Below are 23367 nucleotides of genomic sequence, written 5' to 3' on the forward strand. Positions count from 1 at the left end.
AAATGAACGTTGCCTGTGCAACTGTATCTCTGCTTCCCATGTGTAAGATGAGGATTAAAAAGTTCCTTTCCTCATACAGAGGGGAAGAAAACAAAGGACCTTGAAGTCCTTTATTTACCATAGTGATAAGCAAAACAAAAAAATATGCACAGAAGCATGTATTTCCAGAGGAGGGTTTGACCAGCATGCAGCAAGTCAGATCTAGAATCACACCCTGAACAGTAAGAGGACAAAATAGCAGCTGTTTAGTGACTGCTATCCAATCTATACATTAAAAGAGAAACAGTTCTACTGAATAAAAAAGAGGGATGTGATCACGAAATGCAAACACAGGGACTGAACTAAGCTTGCACAGGAATTTTCATTTACTGTATCCTCTAATTTTTGACTATACACCTTACTAAGGCTCTTTTTTATGGGATGTTTTGATTGCAAAAGATCCAAGCTATTAAAGTAATTAATGTTGTTTACCCTTTCAAACATTTATTCTAAATTCCGTCCAAAAGCTAGAGAATCTTTGTGTGGTGACATTAAGAATGATTGCAAGCTTATTTTGGTGTGCAGATTTTGTCAAGTTCTGAGAGGAGTCACTTAAGTCATTCCCTTCACAAATGACTCTTCAACAAACAAAGGAGGACTTCAAACACCAAGTAAATGCTTCTTACAGTATTTGGAGATAGAATGTAATAGCCTAGATTTAGCCATAGTACTTGTTTTGAAATTACTGTCACTTCTAGTAAATTGTGCATATCCTGGAGAAACTCTATGAACATATTGCAGTTTACAATTGTTTGTCTTTCATTGGGGTATTTATAAATATGAAGAAACATATTTTATGCATCCTGTTACATAAAATTTTCCAAGTACGTGGTAACATATAACGGATCAACTGTGAATTGGTTATCAGAAAATAAATTTTCTGCAATATTTGTTACACATTAACAAGCAATTAAAATGATGTATCTTCTGTCTAAAAAATACCGTGGACACTTGCAAAAACATCATAAATGGTTAATAATCACACCTTAAAAATGACAGAAGGATTACAATATGGTATTTAGCTATTTCAAATAAATTGGAAAAACTTCGTTTGGGCTCCACACTTGTCTACTCAACATTCCCATCCCTCCCTGGCAATGTCACACTGACATACATGTATTAAAATAACAGTTTTTTTCATTTTGCTGCCTAACTTAATGCAAGGGTGGGTTTTCTTTTTCTGTCATTTCATACTCAGTCAATCTGAAATTCCTTCCTTTTATTTTGTTTTGGATATAAATTAAAATAAAGAAAAAGATTTGGGGTCCAACCAACATCTTTTCTTTTATGTTTTACTAGTAAAAAAACCCAAACATATATATATATGCGCGCGCACACACACACAGATAGGTAGTAAATCACAATGTTTCAGGAGCTGTTATTTTTCTATGGTCAAAGATACTGATTTTATTTAGCGTGAATTTATGAATCTATTAATCAAGCAAGCCTAAACTGTATCTTTCATGAATTAAACAGCTCACCTTAAATGTGTCACCCACTATGAAGATTTTTCAATAAAGTACCTATACTTTGACCAGTTCTTACCCTTTTTCAACTGTTCCATAGAAAAAGGAAAATAGCAACACAGAGATATCCAAAACTCAGAAATTGTTTAACCCTTAATTACAAAAAATAAAACAACAGAACAAATTTAGCCCAACTCTATCCAGCTCTGATGACCTAGGATTTCATGTAAAATGAGACTTGTCTGAAAGGGACACTAAGATTGCATGAGCAATTCTGTTTGTCTTTATTTAAAAATAAATTTGATCAGTTTACCAGTAAAAAGATTGTTTTCCTAACTTTGAGCTCTGCAAGCTTGCCCTCCATATATTATTCTGCAAAGGAATATAACCCTGAATTGTAATAATAAATCAAATATTCTAAAATGATTGAAGGTTGCTCTAAAAATGATAGAAGGTTGAACAAGAAGTTTTTACATATACTGGCAAGCATTTGTTGCAGTCTTCAAAGAAAATAATGTGTTTGGCCTCCGGCCTCTTAACATTTTTAACAGATGTCTAATCTTGCTAACAAATCATTAGCAAAAAAAAATTATCAGAATGTTTCTCACTGGAAAGACATGAAACAACAGAACTAATGTACAAAATTCAAAAGTTTGACACAGGAAGGGAAGGGAGACAGCACCAAAACATTAGGTAAAGATGTAAAGATAATTAGAGCAAAGTGTATCTACAGTTCTCCCTCATTACTCCTCTCCTTTTGTTGCAGAGGTGCCTGTTTTTATGGAGTACTAGTCATGTGCCATACACAATCTGACAAGTTCATTAGCCCTTAAAAATTTTGAAAGGTTTAGTCATTTCAGCAAATTCTGCAGTAACACACTCTCTCTGCAACTTTTTTGAAGGCTTTCTAGCAAATAACTCCCAGCAATGTAAGCACTTTCCTTCTAGCTTTGTATTAGCACCTTTATTTTAGCTAAGCAATTACAGCTGACTGGACTTGAGTGCAACATGAAATGACAGGCAGAAAACATGAAGCACATGTGAGAAAGGACGCAGTTGCATGTATCAAAAAACCTAAGATAACAGATAAATGTCAGGGTTTGTAATATTGCAGCAGTCCTCATAGAGAGGATGAGAACCAGAAGACAAAAAAGGAAGCCAGTGAAAGGACTGGGAAGGAGGGATAGGGGGTGGGGGGAAAGGTACATGACTGGAACGTCAGCAATAGATATCTTTTGTACAAAACTCTGGGTGGATTGAAGAGGACCAATATGTGAAGTGAAGAAGGCAGTGGCTACATTGAGTGTTTATCACATATCAATGACCTACAACAGAGCTGCATGGTTAGAGTTCTGCATCATGCAACTGTTCTCCGTCTCCAGAACCCTCAATAAAACATGTTCTAGGAAAAGCAGAAGACAGACGTAGTCAGTTTGTTCACCTCAGAAATCCAAGCCATGCCCATGAGAAAAACAATACACTTAACTAATTAAATTTTTGAACTCTCCATGTTGTTTCTAGGATGTAATATTCCACAGTAAATCCACACTTTCCCAAGACTACAATGCTCCCCCCACTTTTCTTGTTTAACAAACGACGAATGTCCCAACCAACACATTTTTCTTCCTTCTTGTTCGTAGCACCTTCAAGATTGTTTTAAAAGCAGAGGTAGTAAATTAAGGAAGGTCTTGGAGAAAGTGAGATTTACAAACAGACATGTAACGAAATTGTTCTTGTTCATTAGCGTAAACACAGTCAACCATGCAACCACAATCATGTCTACAGCAAAAGGAACTCTATCCAATACTTGAGTGTGCCACTCGCAATGTGCAGTCTGCTCCAGCTAGCTGCAGCACAAGGAAGGGGTATTCTGAGCAGGGAAGCCAATGTCTAGAGATGCCCCCCATGCTTCCTTACCAGCTGTTCCCCCTCTTTCACATCAAGGAATGTTTCCAACGCTCCTTGCGAGAGTTGGAAATTGGGATTTATGCTGGTTTCAAACACGAGGCTGAAGGGCAGGACTAGCTGGGCAGAGATTCCAAAGAAGCAAGTCCCAAGCCACGTATGGCTGTTTGAGATTTTAATGGGTGATTTCACCCGACTAAGATACTTTCAGCAAAACAAATTAGCTGACACTAGCAATATTCAACAGCAAAAGTGATAATTTTTAATAAACATAAAAGCCTTCCAAGATAACATATTATCATAGGCCAGTCTCAAGGTGACAAAGACAAGAGCTACAAAGCTGCTAGAAAACAAACAAACAAACCACCCAGAAACCTCCCTTTTAGTCACAACTGAGCAAAGCTGTCTGGGTCTTTGTTGAAAGTGATCCCATCAGAGACAGACAGCAATCTCAGAGCTGTGATCACAGCTGACAAGACAGACAGGTTCCCAGGGCACAAGTTACACTCTCCAAATGGCCATTTCCCCATCTCCCCTTCAGTTATCTCCACTGGAGGAAGTGTATTTGCTTTGCTCTCAATTATAGCCCAGAAAAGAAACGTAACTGTACATTCTGGGTTTAGCATATCACTTACAAATTATCAGGTGTACATATGCCAGCTGAATTCAGGAATTTCTCAATTTTTTCCCTGACTAGGCAGTTGCAGACTATATCAGACGCTTTTCTTAAGTCTCTGTAAACATGATCCCTGGGCTTTCAATTTACGTGACAGCTCTTCAATACTACTTCCCGTGGTGTAGAAATGGATGCTGTTTCAGTAATGACCATACTGATGCAAAACAAGATTAACTTGTGAAATTTGAGGTTTTACTGTTTACATGATTACACTGTTACATGATTTGGTCTTCTCCGTGATTTTCTAACTCAGTGACATCTATATGTATCATTAGCAGACCTGAAACACTCCTTCCTTTCTTTCAATCCTAATTAACCAATTATGAAACCAGTACTCTAACTTCATTTGCCATAACCAGGACATCTGACTGGCAATTTAACTGTCCCGTGTGTGCATTATATTCTCATCTGTTGCTACTAAGGCCCTTTTCTGGGTGAATGGATGATACTCTAGGGAAGGCAACTCTTTGGGATTTCTTTATCTTTCACACTCAGCAGTGGTTTAATACCCTCCAATAAGCTTTTACATGTATTTCATAGAGAAGTTTTCCTTGGCATTTGCAATTCTAAACAGGTAAGAGACTTGGCTTTTTTTTTTTTTTAATATTCTGCAGTTTTTCTTGAGCAACTGTACTGCAATGAAAAACCTAAATAATCTAAAAAAAAAACAAAAAAAACAAAACCCAAACCAGAAAAGATAACAGCTGTGTAACTATTTTTGAAGTATACAAAAATCTTCAATCCCTTGAAATGAATCATGTATTGTATCATGGAACCATGAATGAAAATAAAAACACAAGTGTGAAAGGCTTAGTCGGAAAACGTTGGGCTGTTACCAAAACCAGTATTCTTAGAAGAGAAGCGATACAGCAGGGTAGCTAGTCAAGATGAAAAATGATTTAGCATTCTGTTAATTGCAATTGATACCAAAAAGTTGATTTCCACTGAAATAAAAAGTCTCCAACATGAGGCAATGAGGCAAGGCACACAATCCATTTGACTACATGAGGTTTTAGAAGCAAGCAGGCTGACTTGCCTTAGAGAGGTCTCTGAACCACTGTAGAGTGATGAGAAAGTCCTTCCTATCTGCCCATGCTTCCTTCACCACCTACAGCATTCAATTTCTAAGAATATTGCTGACGACAGAAACAATTTCTTCTTGTTTAAGTTAATTCATCAAGAAAGATTTTCAGAAACCATTTTAGAAAGATGGCTTCTTAACAGCATTGCTAAACATTTGCCTAATGGTTTGAAAATTAAACCACAGCTGAATGTTTGGCTGCACTATCAAACTTTGCATTTGAGAAAATAATCTATCTTGGCTAAAAACCCGATAAATATTACGAATAAAAATAGCTTTTGGAAACTATTCAGTTGGCTTCCTTTGGGGATTTTTTACGCTGCATGAGAAAAACGTACAAGGATGTGAAAGAAACATTCTTTTGTATCTTTTCATACCTTATCTAACCCATTCCATGCCATGCTATTTTCCTCCTTTTTACTATCATAAATATGGCTTCTGTAAACCAGAGAAACCCACCACCCCTTCTTTTGCCTCTTTCAAAAATGAATTAATCACTCTTTAGACTTTCCCAGCTGTTGAAGGTTTCTTTGCCTTCCAGAAAAGAATCAAATCTGATCAACATTATTCTGTAAAAAATTCATTAAAATTTTAGTTAAAATATACTAGAACCCCAATGAAAGTCCACAGATTGCTTCAAACTCATCTATGCCAACACTGGATGTTTCATATCAATTAAAAGTAGCCTTTTGCCTCTTGGCAATAAACAAGAAAAAATATAAACAGAGAAAAATATAAAGAAGCTACAAATATGTCTTTAAAAAGCAATTAAGACAAAATTATTCCCACCATAATTCAATAAATTTTCTTATAATCTTTCAGTCTTCAGTGCTCCCAAAGCTTAAGACACATTTTAGTGATCTTATAGAGGTACAGTGTGAATAGAGTGAAATATAACTGAAAATATACAGAATTTAACATAAAGCTAATATTCCTGAGAATATTCTCTAAGAAATGAAGTCACTTTCGCTAAACTTCTTGTAACATATAGTGAGCTATTATTTCTTTTCAATTATTTGATTTTTACAATATAAATGTACTGTAAACCATTATGCTGTATTTTCTCTATTTATTAATTAAAAATATAATTTTTTTAAAGCATGGATTTGGTTTTATTTATTCAGGTGGAAAGATGAAGAAGGAAGAATGCCTCAGCTAAAAGGGTAAGTGGTATTTTGCCACATTAAATATTTCTGTGATAAAATGAACATTCTTAACTCAGAGCCTCAGTGGTTTATAAATAAAGTTGCCGAAGGTGGCTGAGATTATTCGCTCAACATACTTAACACTGATATTCAAGGACCATACACATAAGAAATTTTTTTTAAAAGCCTCTAGAAAACAAAAAATGCCACCATCATTCAGCAAAGTAAGTTGAGAGAAGTTGTTTTTGAGTTAAGTTAAGTTAAAGGAACCTTCTTTTCTTCTGTTAAGGTCAGCTAGGCACTTATGGATGGTGGGGAATATGCATTTTTTTTAAAAAAACCCCAAAGATATGCTGCTATTAATCCACAAGACACAGAGTTGCTAACTGCCCTCTATTTCAGTTACCTTTAACTCAGAATTTTATGTGATGAGTTCAGCAACTTCAGGATTAGGCCCCAGAGTTATGTGTGAGTAAAATGTAAAAGTAAGAAGCTGGTTGGTGGGGAAAAAAAAAAAAAAAAAAAGGAAAAAAGAAGGTAACTCAAGCAAACTTTAATTTCTTTTCAAGCAATATTCCTATCTCACTTTAATGATTACTTCTTTGACTGTGATTTCTTCTCACAATAATTTTATATAATTGAGTAGCTAAATAAGCAAACAAATAGCCCTACACATTCATAAGCAAAAAACTGGCAAAGTGGAAAAATTCTCAAAAACAGTTTTCTGCAAGTAGTTTATACTAACCGAACACAGTGTTCCACAGGGAAAAGAAATAAATTCCCTCTTAGCCTCAGACTCTGTAAACCCAAAGTTACAGATTTTTACAAGTAAAATATTACAGTGTTAACCACTGTTTCCATGCATACAATATACAGTTGTTGAAAGCTCTTCTGACAAAATGTGGCCTTGTCCAAATACAACAAATTACAACCAAATACTCCCTTTCAATTCATCTGGCACTTAGCTCCGAGACAACATACTGTCTTAAACAAGTCTGGCAGTTCAGGTTTTGTGGTAGCATCAACATCAACCTAAAAAAAAAACCCTTAAAATCTTTCATGATTAAAGATACTTTGTAAATTAAGTTAAATTTAAAACCAGGATTTCACTGCTGCTGCAAGATGAGGCTCTGGTATATCTGGATTTGATTTCTGACACTCAATATTGAAATGACTTGAAAATGAATGTTTCCATCTTAAAACACACTGTATATTTACCCATCCACACTGCACAACACCCTGTCATATCAAGTTTCCAGCTAGGCTACAGAGCAGCAATCAAGTACCTAAGCATTAGGTACAGAGAAAAAAACCTTGTAATATCCTTTAGAAAAATGTGGCTTGCATTGAGTGCTGGAGCACGTCCAAAGAAGAGCAATGAAGCTGGTGAAGGGTTTGGAGCACAAGTCTTATGAGGAGCAGCTGAGAAAACTGGAGTTGTTTATCCTGGAGAAAAGGAGGCTGAGGGGAGACCTTATCACTCTACAACTACCTGAAAGGAGGTTGTAGTGAGGTGGGGGTCAGTCTCTTTTCCCAAGTAGCAAGTGATAGGACAGGAGGAAATGGCCTCAAGTTGTGCCAGGGGAGGTTTATATTGGATGTTAGGAAAAATTTCTTCACCGAAAGGGTTGTAAAGCATTGGAGCAGGCTGCCCAGGTAAGTGGCAGAGTCACCATCCCTGGAGGTATTTAAAAGACGCGTAGACATGGCACTTACGGACATAGGTTAGTGGTGGACTTGGCAGTGCTAGGTTAACAGTTGGACTTGATGATCTTAAACGTCTTTTCCAACCTATGAGATTCCTGAATATATTTCATACATGGATCACTTTTTAAATTAGTTTTCTTTTTTAATAGATATTAAAAACAGATTACTGTTTAAATGTGAGAGGACAGAATTACTTTGTTTGGAATTAACGTCCCTGAATCAATTAATCTCTTCTGTCTCATTTAAAATAAATAATAACCTGATTTTTAAAGCTATGGTAACGTAAAAATGTCATAGTCAATATCCAAGAGTCCCTCAAACAGGCTGCAGTATCTCCATACCAATTCATCTCAGAGGAGTACAGAATCGTTATAGAATTTTTCATTCTGCAATTAGCTTTCTCTTCTACTGTTACTGTTGCTTCAAAACCTTCTTTACTCTTCTTCTCCTATTTCCATTTTTTTATGATATTCTGTAGTACCTCTCCTGACTACAATTTCCTTTCACCACAAACATCCCTAAAATTCTTTGCCATCCAACAAAAAGATTCCTTCCATTTTGTCATTCTAGCATTCCCATTTCATTTCGGCACAGTATTGCACACTCATAGAATGGTTTAGGTTGGAAGGGACCTTAAAGATCATCTGGTTCCAAACCCCCTGCCTTGGGCAGGGACATCTCCCACTAGACCAGGTTGCTCAAAGCCCCATCCAACCTGGCCTTGAACACTTCTGGGGATGGGGCTTCCACAGCTTTTCTGGGCATCTTGTTCCAGTGCCTCACCACCCTCAGGGTGAAAAATTTCTTCCTAATATCTAATCTATATCTACCCTCTTCCAGTTTGAAGCCATTACCCCTCGTCCTATCGCTACATGCCCTTGTAAAAAGTCCCTCTTCAGCCTTCTTGTAGGCGCCCTGGCACCACACCTGGCAACTTCATATTTCTTTTCCATCAGCAGTGGCATCTTCAGAGTACGGGCAGATACACAGATTGCTGTTTGTGAACGTTATCTCAGAAATCTCCTTCGCATCATCCACTTTTCACCAAATAGCTCCATGTTTCTTTCTCTCTGCCTCCATTACTAATTTTCACACTTTGGCCTTTTCATCCAATACTGCCTTCTCTTCCATCCTCATTCCGTGTCAATCCCACCTAAATTCCTTCCTGAATCTCAGGATCCCTGACAAATCCAACCCATCCTCATTCTCATCAATCTTGAAAAAACTCACATATTTTCTACGCCACTTCTTCATTGTTATACGAGGTTCGGTATCTCCTGTACACCTTCTACATATTGGCTCCTTTCTTCACTATTCCCTCTGCTGCATGATTCTCTCTATTTCAGTTTCACTGGCTATTCACCGTTACTCAATCCCCTTGGTCACTCAAGTTCTCACTCTACAATGTATTTTTAAAAAGCTTATTCACAACCATAACTACCAATATTTTCATGCCATTAAACTACTTTCCAATAAAAGGTATACCATTCTCTGTCTGTTGCACAACTTAGTTCATCTTGACATCACTTTGTGAATGTTTAACTAGCAACTTGAATTCAACATGATGAAAGCTATTCCTGATTTTCTCACCTGGATCTCCAATTTCCCTGGAAGATATATCCTCTTTTAACCATTCATCACAAGAAAAATGTTGTTATATGCATCATGCCAGTATTATTACTTTTTTAATTATTATTATTATTACTAGTTGGACATCTTTCCCTCTGTTTTTCCTTGATAATGGTCTTTTACTTTTAGGGCTCACTGTTGCTTCATTTTGCCTTCTTTAACAGCTGTATTTTACCTATGACTTAAATATATATTCTTCCAATAATAGCAATTACAGATACTTCACTTAATCCTCAAGCACATCTGTTTTTCTCACATAAAGAAAAACGAAGTCAAAACCAACAAAGCCACCACTCCCTTTTCCATAACACATATGGACACACAATAAACGGTCATTTAAAAATGAGCAAAGACGGAAACAAGTAGCAATTGAGTTTGCACACTGCCTTGCTTTTGTTTGTTGGTATAAACCTCTTACCAACATGACACCAAAGGATTCATTTTCTGACATAACCACATTTCTTTCAGAAGGAGAACAATCAAAACTGAAGTTTGTTTCATACCTGCAGACACACAGCAGCACACATTAGCACAGCCCTGCCTTGTCTCCTACATCAATGCAACAGCCAAGAAACAACAGTGACCTGTCTGGAGAACAGAAACCATTCCTACACCCCTGTCAACTCCTACCCAATTTGGCAACACACTTTCACACGTCAAATATCAAAATCAACCAGGCATTCGCACTTTTGTGACAAGTGACAAGCCAATGGCTGGCAATGCAATGGTTTCTGCTGACTAAAACAGGTGTCCCTACTTATGAAAAATCACTCAGGCTCTTGAAGGTGGTCTTGAATATAAGCCAGTCCTTCCATTACAAGGGCAGGAACACACTACCTAGCTGTGCCTTTGGAAGCCCTGGTGAAACAGCCTCAATAAAGATCACAGGAGTATACTCTGGACCTCAACAAGATGCAGTTTGCTTGCAGGTCTTGGGCTCAATCTGCTCTCCAAACAAGACCACAGACCTGCATGCTCGTGAGGGCAACAAAACAGACTATGGAGCTAGGATACAGCACCCTTTATATGCTCTTACCAGGGTATGTGCTGATCACAGCAGTCACATTCATCAGGAGCTCTTAGTGCCCATAAAAAATATGTTCCATGATTATACAATTAATTAGATTTTTTCAGAATATTTCACTCTTTCTATGTGAACTAGCACAGTACTTTCTAATTTGGCCATCCTATCCCAACTTTAATAAAATGCATTATACCAAAAGTTTAATATAAATTAAGTTTTAGGGCTGATTACAGGTGACTGCTTTGACCACAAAATAGTCACAAGCCAAATCTGGGAGTGACAGACATACATGGTAAAACAGGAAATAGTAATCATAAAGGCTTTTTTTTTTTTTTAAAGTTGCACATTGCTTAATCTGAATGAAAATTACATCATTGAATTACCTAAGAATATGTTGTTTAAATTACTAGAGCTTAGAATGATTACACATATTCAGAAATTCTATTAAACTAGAATTTCATTATAAGTTTGTATGCATACTTAGGCACACAGAGACACACTGTGTATGTATTTACGCATAATGTGTGAAACATATAGGTAGTCATATCCAACTCCAAATCTAGTTCTCCATCTCATGAGAAATTTAGAACTTGGTTCGAGAAAGGCAGCTGTTCCACGGATGTATCTGATTTCAGTCTGTGTAGTATCACTGCAGTCATACATTAAATAAAACACAGCTGGACAATGCTCTACCTATTTCACCACCCTCTCCTCTAAGCGTTTAGCACTAACATCTGTTGAAAACAAACTTTAGGAAATAGGGAGATCATGAAAAAAACCTTTATTTTAAAATATTTTGCACTAGAAGAAATTTTACCGATTCATAAAGAAAGCCTCACATATATTCAATTAGGTTTTAATTATGAGATTTATACATAGAGTTGAAAGAAACTTGCTCACTGAAGGCTCATACAAAAAATATACTATTATTACAAATACTTTTCATTTCATATGATTGGTTTAGTTCTGTACCTATTGCCAAGAGATGGTGTAGTTGTGCAATTTATCTTCTCATTGATAATCATGGACATAAAAATAACTTCCTTAGTTTATACTCTTATTATGAATTTTCTACAAATGCCATGCAAACGTTTTTTAATTAAAGTTAACTAGACTTAAGGGATGTTTGTTAGAAACGGAGAGCATTCTGTAGTGTATTATGACCAGCTATTTAAGCACATTTAAAACTCTGTCCTCGCAGAAGTGCACCTTTTAATGGATGCAGCCATGAAACGATTTCTATGTACAGTTTGTTCTTTATCAGACTTTTCTGTGTTAAGTGTATGTAACCTAACGTTACACACAGAAGCTATGCTTTGCTATAATTTATCTTTTCTTTAGCTTCTCAAATTCTAACAGATTAATGGGAAATATTTTTGTATTAAAAGTACTAGTACATTTCTTAATGTCATAAAACAGCACATTTCAAAATAAATCACTCTCATTCATTTGAATGAAAAGGATTTTAATATACTGTCTCTCTTTGGTAAGTTTATTTTTTTCTAAATCAAACAGTTATGAAAAAGGTTATGCACAGGCACGGCAAAACATTAAGTTATTTGTTTCCTAGGCCAGTGACCTTTCTGATGGGTGTTCAGTGACACAGGAATACATAAAAATTCCACAGTTATTAAATAGGAAGAATTGGTTACCCATTTTCTATATTAGACCTCTGGAAAAGTGAGAAATTTGGTAGTATTTAAAATGAGAGCAGGAAAAAATAAGAAGTAAAAGTAATGTTTACTCTGCTGTAGTAATGAGAAGAATTGAGAAGGGAAATACAAAATACGTTTCAAAAGTTTAAAAATTCCGAATAATTATTTTAGTTTTGATACTTTTGTATTGTCTGAAATGACCATTTCATAAAAAAATATCCTACTTCTAATTTCCTGTTCTATTAAAAAACCCTGAACCTAAAACCCCAACCCAGAGCCAGCTAGCCAGCTAGCTCTTAGTACACTATGGGTTAAAATTTACTTCACATTACTATTTATGCATACCACAAAATAGAAAGCTTTCTTAAAGTTATGAATTGATGAGAAAAGCGAAACCTGCAAGAGAGACATCCAGATATGAAGCTGGAAGGGGTGAAGGGCTCATAAATTAACCCAAGAAATAGAGCAAGCATATGCAGACAGAAAGTACCAAATCTTCACTCTATATGTTCCACGGATCAGAAGTCATCATTTCCTACCCTTTTGCTCTTAAATAAATCCACTTGATCAAGCTGTAACAGCTTTTCTTTTGTAATTTAAAATATGGGGGTTTTAAGCTTCTCTAATAAAACAAACTTAATGACCAAGAGTTGTACAGAAATACACTTTTCATTGCTCTTACAAATTTACAATATAAACCTGCTGTTCATCTCCTCACTAGCTTCAAGAAATAGTGACATACTATGAACCACAACGAGAATCATTTGGACACAAAAATAACTTCCTAATACACATATCAAGGACAAAATTCCTTTTGTAATATACAAACCCTATCAGGCTCCAGACCAATGAAGTGTTCAGCTTGCTTGAGGAGTGCTTATGCTACAGTATCTAAAAGCCATTTTTCTGATAAGCCAGACAACTCCGGAGCTCGCTTCTTGTTAGAACCAGTGTAGCATCTGTACTTTTAACTTTTTCCCTCCGCATAAAAAGAAAATCTTCTCTCAAATTACAAAGCTAGCTCAAGAAGGTTCTTCTATTTCCATTTTATTATTTTTCATTATTTTATCTTTCTATGTCTATAATATTATTCATGTTACATTAATATCAATAACACTACAATATTAATAAAGGCAATAATGTTGCTATAATGCCTACTCTTTTCCTCTTAAATTGCCATTTTTAAATTATTTCTGTAACTTTACTGTTATTTTTCTAAATAGGAAATCAAAGAAAGACATATAATTATGGAGGATAAGCCTTTTTCCTTTAACCATACATGAATTCAAAGTAAAATCCTTTATGCTATTTTTATTGGAGTGTGACAGACTTCAAGATTTAGAATTGCCTTTCATCACTATATTAGATAGTGCAAACATTTAGATAGTTCTTAACTATAAACTGTTTATTACATCAGAGAAATGCACTTAGAAATACAGCAGGGCACATTTTATCTTAGCATATGCTTGTCAGATTCTTTACTGCAGCTAGGTTCGGGGTATAGATAGTGATGTACTGGTTAAACCAGACGTATACAAAAAGGAATAATATATGAATGTGTTAATATTTGCTGCTGGCAAGCTTGTGTGTGATTTCCAGTTTCTAGAGCAGAGGTCTGGCACGTATACATATGGAATGAAAGGGTGGGATATTATGGATATGGAAAACTTACCTTAAGTTTGAAAGGGGAATATAGTATATTTGGATATCTTTCATCTTGTATTTACACAAGAAATTTCCAGATGTAGCCAGACTGCCCTCTTCAAAGCATGAAGCATGTTACATACTTGGGGGTAATTGGAAGATTTGCCTGATGTTTAGCTGCAGTAGTGATAGTCAGCAAATTTAAGAACAGTCATTGTAAATTGTTTCTATTAAACATTGATGTTTCACTGGAATAATTTTAATTCTGTGAAGATACCAATATAAATCTCAAGTTTTATATAAGCAAAACAACAAAAAAATCCAAATAGACAAGAGAATATTCCATGGTCAAAAAAACTGAATAAAATTTAGCTGGTGTGAAGAGAGCATAAACCTGGAATGCTGTGATAGACCAGATGCTAAAGACACGCTATGATCTTTGCCTGGTAGAAACTGTATCTAAAAAGGCATATGCACACTAATAAAGCTTTCTAGTAGATAGACATAAGACATACATTTCAAGAATTTATTACTGAGAGCTATGTCTTTTGCATGTCAGCATGTGCAAAAAGCATTCTTTAACTGTGTAAAAGTCCAACAAACTGTGCAGAAATAGTATAAATCCCCTCAAAGGACCTTCCAATTAGTGGAGAAAATATTTACAGCAAGTCTCAGATCCTACTACTACTTTTCATTACTGTGTCTTGGCAGCATCAGCTGTAAAATCCATCAAGAACAGCAAAATAGATTTATAAAAAGATTCAAATAAGATCTGGGCTTGGATTCCCATTCCAAAACAAAAGGTTCACCTTATTTAGATCTTACATAATTTTTTTTGCATTATTTAAATCTATGTCCTTAGTTGTACAATATTTCTTCAAAATGACTCCAATACTTAGTAAAAGTTTTCTTCTCTGAAAACTCTACCTTAAAACTTCATACTGCACACCACAAAACTAAAGCTTACAAAAACCCTTTCAAAGCAAACAATCCCTAAATATAGAAAAGTATTTATCTTACATCTACTAATCATGCAATTATTTGGAAAATACTTTTAAGATGAGTATTTGTAATTAAAATGTACAGAGCTTAGATCTGCTTAACTTCAGTGCATACTGCAACCTCCCACTTCTCTTTGCTTTATATTTTGAGGACAGGGTGGCTTAAGGGCATGTGGAAAAATGGTTATTGGGATTACCACTTGATCGCACCACTTCTGAGGATATTCATGTGGGCAGCATATTAGTATAGTTTTGGACTTCATTATTACTGTGCATTTTAAGTTCTGTAAAATCACTTGGAGTTTTAGCTAACTGATTTAAAATTGATCAAAACACTTAAATTATTCTAGCAATTTAAAAATCAAGGTAAGATTTTAAAAACAGGAGAAAAAGAATACACTAGCAAGGTAGTAGTTCAGCAATACTGCAGTAGATGCTCATTTTTGAGCAGGAAATAGCTTAAGAATCAAGTTAAACATACCACTAGACCTTTTATGAAAAAAGAAAGTAAAAAAATAGAAGTTAATGACTAGCTATAACAATTTTTCCCCGAGCACTGAATCACTTTCTGTTTAATGAGAATTAAATTAAGTTGAAAATCATAAAACATTGCATCTTTCCTGTTCAGATTTACACTGCATAAAAAGATAAATCTATTACAGGTATATCTGTCAAAGCTAATTCTTGGCTACTTACAGCATAGCCATTAGACAGCTAAAAGATTATAAAAATTACTCAAGGTTTCTAAACAGACCAAATTTAATATAGCTAGAAAAACAAAACAAAATAGACAAGATTTTTGGTGTACAAGCTGTTTTCTTAAAGGCATTTAAAAGACATCATTACTCCTTACAAACTCTGGCTCCCCAACAACCTTATCAATATTTTTGTATCACAGCTGCAATGATATACAATAAAATAGACGATGTGTGAAACGGAGAAACATGATTCAAGCTTCCATATGCAGAGAAGTTGTTTATGCAGTCCTGGGCTGAATGCACCCAGGAAAAGCTGGAAGGAAAACTCACATAATGGGTAGCCTCATCAGGTGGTCTAAAATACTAAGAAAGGCTAACTAAAAAGTTAGGCTTTCTTGCCCTAATAAATCCTATTTGTAATCAAAGAAGAACATCTTGATCCTTTCCTGTTAAGTGTGGAAAATGAGGGGAGCTTTTCTGTTCATTAAAGAGATTTCTATCAATTTTAACTCACAATACATTTTTAACCTACCCACCAGGAGTACTAACAGTTTTTACAAAAACTACTTCAGTCTTTCCGTATCTCTATGAATGAGATACTCCCACTTCTACACAGGAAGACTGGGCACACAAAGGCTTACTGACTGCAAGACACACTTCATTCTTGACACTGAAGACTGGCTCGATGGATCAGCTGGTTCAGCAATAGCTATTACTACTGGTCTCGCAAAAAGCTCTGAAGGGGCAAGCACAGCCAAGAAGAGGAATTTGAATCGTAGATAAATCTAGTGGTTTTACTGCACTGCCCTGTCAATCAATACTTTTCAAGATCCTGTCTTACTATGACACTCTCCAACTCCCCATATTTGCCAGGTACCTCTCCACATCTCAGAACATTTAAATTGAGAGACTTCTAATGTGTTATGTTATGATTGACTATTTCACACTATTGCTTCCACTCTTCATTGGAAGTTTGAGGGAAGTTATTTTTTACATCCTTTGAAGCTGTTATTTTAAGCCAAGTTGACAGTGTTCATAATATTTCAAACAAGCTGACAGATCGTTCTGCTAATGTGCACTGTAAATGCACAAGTACGTGAACTTTAAAGAAAAACCATGCACTGACAAAATAACATACATGAGAAAATAACACAGATTTATGACAAAATGAAAAAATCCTCTGAGGCAGGTGATTATAATGGATCACAATCATGCTGAGGAAGTCTGGAGAAAGGCTAGGTAGAGCTGGAATGCCCTTGGCTAACTTCAGCATTAGCGAGTTACCAATGTCAGTGTCATGAAGACAAAGAAGTCTTCCTCCAAAAGCTACAAAAGTGTTTCTAGTCTCACTACATACAGCTGGGAGATTTGGAAGTCCACCAAAAAAATAGTAGAAGCAGAAAACTGAATGAAACACTCATGGTGTGCATTACTAGCCAGAACTAAAGGAGGGAACTGATCACACACCAAAATCACGCCCTAGGCACAACATAATTAAAAAAAAAGCAGATACTGAGGTGACTTTAAGCTGCTTGGAAAAAACAACTAACTCGTGACCCTAACTTACAACAAATAGCTACTTTGACTTCAGCATGGATGACAAAACATGGGATAGAAAAGATCTTGATTCTTTCTAAATAAAAAAAAATATTCAAAGAATTAATCACACCATTCTGGACCAAGTTCTTCTACACTACTCAGCAGCAAACACAAGTGACACCATGGTGGTGATGTGGACACCACCACACTACATGTTGATTTTTAATTTGTTTGCCCTTTGATAGACACAGTGGTAGGATTCCTGTAGTCAGGTGTAAAGCTATCAAGACATATGGAGCAGAGGATAATAAACCTACAACCAGCAGTCAGAAACTATGGCTACAGATTCCCAGGAGCTTCATCAAGGAGCTTCTGCCACCTTGCGAAGCAGTACGGTCTTTGTGAACCCCCAGAGGAAGAGTGTTCCTATCAGGTTATCTTATCAGGAGCCCCCAGAGGGTTCCTATCAGCACTGCAGCAGTGTGCCTGCCTCTCATGAGTGTTCCTTTTGCTCTGGCAAAGGGCATTATCAGACCCTCCTTCCTATCGAGGTATCCACTTCTGACCTTGGTACTTGCTGTTTTCATGACCATGTTTTCATTTCCTGTGGGAAAGTGGAGGCTTTACATTTTCACTGAAGCAAAAAGAAACCTCCCTCTCTCTGAAGTGGGGTCTGTGTTTGACAGGAGTTTTTACTGCTGTCAAAAATAAATGTGTCTAAAAAGCCTTCACAGACATGAGGACAACAGGCCATACGAATAGTACGTAGTGCGAGCCATAGTACCTGTGAGGACACCTTCCTGGATTTAGTTTGTGCTGTTACCATCATATGCAGGAATAGTGGTATGGGCAGTCAACAGCAGGGTTGCAGTATCATTTATATTTTTGCTTAAATGCAAAAATGAATTCAGACAGTCAAAACAGGCCTTTATCAGATCAGCTCTGGCATGACATTACAGTCAACTAAGTTACAGTTAATTTTAAACACCTTCCTGCTGCCTATGTGCCAAAGTCTAAAATAATGATTCCAGAATCATTCCTAACTGATCAAGAAATTATAGCAACTATTTTCTGCTTTCAAACACTAGCAATTTTTGCTACAGATTCAATAGGGCATTCTCAAGTTAAACATAAATATTGTCTTAATTTTTTACTTGAAACAGCTGTACTGTAGTACAGCAAAATTTGTGTACACAGCTCTACACTTGTTTCAACGAGGTCAAATGGTATTTGCTGAATAGAAATTAAAAAATTTCTTCAAAAATCAGACGTTAGTATTTCTACTACATATTTCTTCAAGCAGCTTAACACTCATATCTTGATTCTCCACAGCTTTACCTGTTTTACTGTATCACCTACATTACGTACCCCCAAAACTGCACCACTTTGTCATGACTTAACATTTTCTTGTTCGCCTTTGCAAGCATCGCTGCATCCTGTCAGGCCACTAAGTGCTTTCATCATTCTAGTGCAGGAGTCAATCCCAACCTCCTCTTTCTAAATCCTACTATGAAAACGTGTTCCTTTTTAAATTTTTCTTATCCCTTCCCCCCCAAATGTAAGATGAAGGCTTTTTTTTTTTTTTTATTTCATCAAGACACCTTTTGAGATGCCTGATTTTAACTATACACACAGATTTCCAGACGGTACTAAAAGTTTTAGATAAGAGTGCAGCTAAAAAAACAATTCCCACTCCTCCTTTATACAAAAATCTTGCACATTCCTTAATGACACCAACAAAAGCAAAGACAAAAATTCTTCAGGCTTTAAAAATACAAATCCAAGGACACTACCAACTTCATTTTCACTAGGACATCACTTTAGTCTTGCGTTGTTATACAGGGGTCACCAGTTGGAAATTGCACAAGATGCACAGGACATATCTTTAAATTATTCATAATCACCTTAAACTGCACTCAATCAGCATTGCAATATGTCATCTTACAGACATACAAAAGTTCAAAAGGAAAAGGACATGAAAAAGCAGACTACCAAGAGCACTATTGTTAAAACTATACCAGAAAGCTTAATATTTCAATACTGTATATGTTAAAATAAACAACATACACAGGTGATGAAAGCCAGTCTCTGAAAAATTTATTATTCTGTTAGAACAAGTTTACACTTAGGATGAATTCTCAAGCTTCATGCCATTAGGAAGTTTTACTGGGTTTACAGTGGAAATAAAAACAGAAATAAAAATAGATGACAATCCCAAAAATACATGCTGTACTTTGAATATGGTCAACGAGGTTTCTTTTCCTTTTACATCTATACGTTTCTTCTTGCCTTCAGCAATCAGATTTTATTCAGTCTTCGTGAAAAGTTCCCTAAATTGCCTGTTTCCCTTTTTAAAATCAAATGTTTTGAAAGATTGAGTGGACTAATGTAACTTGTATTAGTTCAGTATTATTTCCCCAAAGCCATCCTATTGGAATGGTAGAGCTTTCAAAGATTTATTATGTCAGTTTGATTCAAAGGATCCTGCTCCCCCTGTCCCAATTCCTCCCTAATCTTACTCTGGCTTCCAAAAAAATTGACCCCAATCTCATTTTCTCTTCCTATGCATGCCATAATACTTATCCCACTGAAGTGAAGGGATTAGGCATTAATTCTTTGGGTAAGAGGGGCATAAAGAAGATATGGATAATTATTAGGATGATTGATTTTAAAAGCAGTAAAGCTTTGCCTGGTGAATTTGCACTCGACATTGCAAAATTAAACTCTTGGAACTGGACTGGTTTGTAAACTATACAACAAAAAGCAATAGGGAGCACTGATTGCTCTAATCTTCAAATTATAAAGTAGTAGCAAGAACTGTACGTATTCTTTGTCAGTTAGATTCGTAACTACTAGAAATTCAATTTTAAGTTCAATATGAACAGAAGAAATTACAGAGTATACTTCATAATTTTAAAGAATTTGAAATAGTTCCCGTTCTGACTCGTTCTGACTACACTGCAGTTACATAAAGTGTTCAAATTTGCCTCAGTGTTAATTTTTATACACTGGACAATATAACAACATTTGGCATTTAATGTGTAAGCATTACCTTATCCTTACCCGCTTGGATTCTATTCGCCTCTGCCTATTATCTCAATGACTTTAGTATGAAGTTTTATAACTTACTGCTTAATGTAACATAACGCTTAATATTCAATGTCTCAAAATATGGAAGTATACATTTTATGTTTTACATAAGAAACAGCATGAAATTACAGCTTTTTTCACAAGCATCGCATCGTAAATTAATAATATCCTAAATATAGGTATGTGGCCAACTTTTTTTTTTTCCTTAAAAACACACTGCCAAGAGGTTCCTCAGTGTTTTGAGCTTAATAGCAGCACACTAAATAAATATTATTTTAGAAATACTAAATTTTGCCTATGAGTTATTTAGTTTTCAGGGGAGGAAAAAATAATGTGCAAGTATAAAAGTACCAAAATTGATTTTATCAGCTTCAACATTCAGCACTTGATATATTAGAAGCATATATTGTTATCAAATACTTGACTTACAGTCATATTCCTATCCCAGATCTGGATGGACCCATCTTGACAGCCAGCTGCAATAAGTTTACCATCTCTGCTGTACGTGCAAGTTGTAGGAATCACCCGTTTACCTTGAACTGATCGTGGTTTAAATACGCTTTTGTGCTTTTTTTCATTGTTAACATCCCATGTCCTGACAGTTCTGGAAAAATGTTTAAATAAAGAGTTGTTTTAGAGAAAGGTAACATATATTAAATAATTCTTATGATACAATCAAACAATTTTTTGGCATAAATGGCATATAACATTGTTCAAATAAAATTCTAATGGCAAAAGAGCATTTAAGATATGTTATGGCAGTCATGAAACTAACGTGACAATTTTCCAAGTAAGAAACATCATATTCACTAACATGTAAGTGAAGGTTAAGAAAAAAAAACACAAATATGAAATTCTTTACAACTGGACAAACGACCAAAGGTTAATACGCAGGTACTACATAGTCTCCACTGTCACTGGAAATCAGGAAGATGACAGTACTCAGTCCTTTACACAAACGGAGACTTCAGGAAACAGGCATGAATGCTTACACAAATTCATTAACTAAACAGATTGTCGTAATTGTTCTGACATGACAACAACCAAAAAACCTTCTTTTAACTGGCAGCATTGCAGACTGGCTGGTTATTCTTCAGACTTTATTTTTAAAAGGCACTTAAAACAATTAATTGCAATATTATTGCAGTTCTCTTCCACTAATCTTGAAGGTCTTAGAGTTCTGTTGTAAAAGTGTTCTTCAAATACTTTACAAAGACTCATTTATGTAATAGTTTTTTTCAAGTTGAGTTTTTCTCACATTATTAGGAAAACAAATACATCCTTTTTCTTTTTAATGGAAAAAAGAGTATCTGCCTGGATCTTCAATGTTTCTTAGATACACAAAAACATCCAAATGAGAGAGAACTAAACCACTGAGATACAGGTGGACTCTTTAAACTGTCTTAGATACAAATGTTTTCTGTCCATTTAATATGTTGAGTTCTTTCCAGACAAAAATTCAAAACTCTTCTGGCATCTAATGAAGAGAAGAGTTTCAGGATTTGGCAAAGGAAGGAAGATCATTAATTTAGAAAGAAAAAAATCACTAAGTTCTCAAGACAACCTCATTTGTTTAGACTATACAAACACTGCCTATAATCCAACAGCACGTAATTCACTGGTCTCTAGCAAAGCAAATACCACTTTAACAAAGGCTGCCATTTCTCCAGAACAAGACAAGACACTGCAGCATAACATTAGGAACTTCCATCAGAGCTACAAGACCAGACAGGCTACAAAGCTGACATATATATAATTCTAAGATAAAACAGACATGAAAATGAGCTGGAAATAGCTCACAGAAGTTATATTTAATTGCACATTTAACGACAGTAATGAGAAACCAGGAACCGAACTAGAATGAATCTCCAGTAATAAAATCAAGATTAGTCTCATTCTTAAAAGTCCTCAAATCTCGTATCTGTAAGCACTTCATTGCTCTATTTGGAGGCCTAGCATAAGACATTCAAGTGTTCTGATGGTTGGTTTGGTTTTTGATTTGTTTGTTTTTTGTTTTGTTTTTTATTTTAAATGAAACATTAGATTATGATATATTTTCCAGGGTCACTTAAATAAATCCATGATACTATATGGAACAGGTTGCCCAGCAAGATTATTGATTTGCCTTTCTTGGAGTCATTCAAAACCTGTCTGGACGTGGTCATGCACTAGGTGACTCTTCTTTATAAACAGGATGGTTGGATTAAAGGATATTTGGAGGTTGCTTCCAGCTTCCATCCTCAGCTGTTATGTGATTCGGAAACTCCTCTTTTCCTCTCCATGTGTTGTTAACAACCATCTCAGTCTCACACCTTTTAACAGGCACATTGACATTTTCTCCCATTCTGTTATTTACCGAAAAATTGAGTCTTTTTTCAGTCCTTTTCCCTCATAATATTAAATCCTTCTAGAATCTCATTTGAATATCCTGTACCTTCAGCTTCTCTTCCTTCTTTTGTGATGACCACCTCCTAATCCCTCTCTTACAGTGCAATTTTCCTAGGACTGCCTTGGCACACCCACTTCTCAGATGGTGTACCTAGTAACATGGTTATGTGTAGTGAAGTTTAAAGGCTGCCTCCCCCTATTTGCCTTTTTATCTAAGATGCCTCAAAAGCATCTCAGCTGTAATTCCAAAAATAGCCTCGGAGAATCCTTAACCATCCTAATTCATTTCTGCTGGCACAGAAAGATTTTTTTAAAGACTTCAGTCTTTTCATCAGGGCCCAATGTTCTGTGAAAACCTCAATCGCTTCACAACACTATAAAGCACATTCAAACCTTCTCATTAATTTTACCTTTCAACTGTAAAGAAAGAAGTAACAGTTGTATAGTTCTATCTCTTACAACACAGATTTAAAAAAAAAGTGAGCCCTAAATCAACTGTAATATCAGCAGGTCAGAAGAAAAATCCAAGTTTCCTGAGCTGCTGCTTCTGCTGCAGACAGTATGAGTTACATGCCCTGTTAAAAATGCCCACATAGTCTATAGCACGTGTTTAACGTCCCCTCAGTGTTTTCTTAATGTACTCACACTGAATGTGTTCACTGTTGCCTTGCTGCTATTGG

General features: G+C 35.7%; 1 protein-coding gene across 1 annotated transcript in view; it reads right to left on the reverse strand.

Moving 5' to 3' along the window:
- Positions 1–23367, reverse strand: part of WDR70 (WD repeat domain 70) — a 141124-nt gene that overhangs the window by 38622 nt on the left and 79135 nt on the right. Inside the window, exon 8 of the mRNA XM_009894710.1 lies at positions 20729–20903. Within this exon, the coding sequence (XP_009893012.1) occupies positions 20729–20903 (175 nt within the window). The remainder of the gene's footprint in view (positions 1–20728; positions 20904–23367) is intronic.

The sequence above is a fragment of the Charadrius vociferus genome, unplaced genomic scaffold (assembly GCF_000708025.1).
Source record: "Charadrius vociferus isolate BGI_N301 unplaced genomic scaffold, ASM70802v2 scaffold450, whole genome shotgun sequence".
NCBI lineage: Eukaryota > Metazoa > Chordata > Aves > Charadriiformes > Charadriidae > Charadrius > Charadrius vociferus.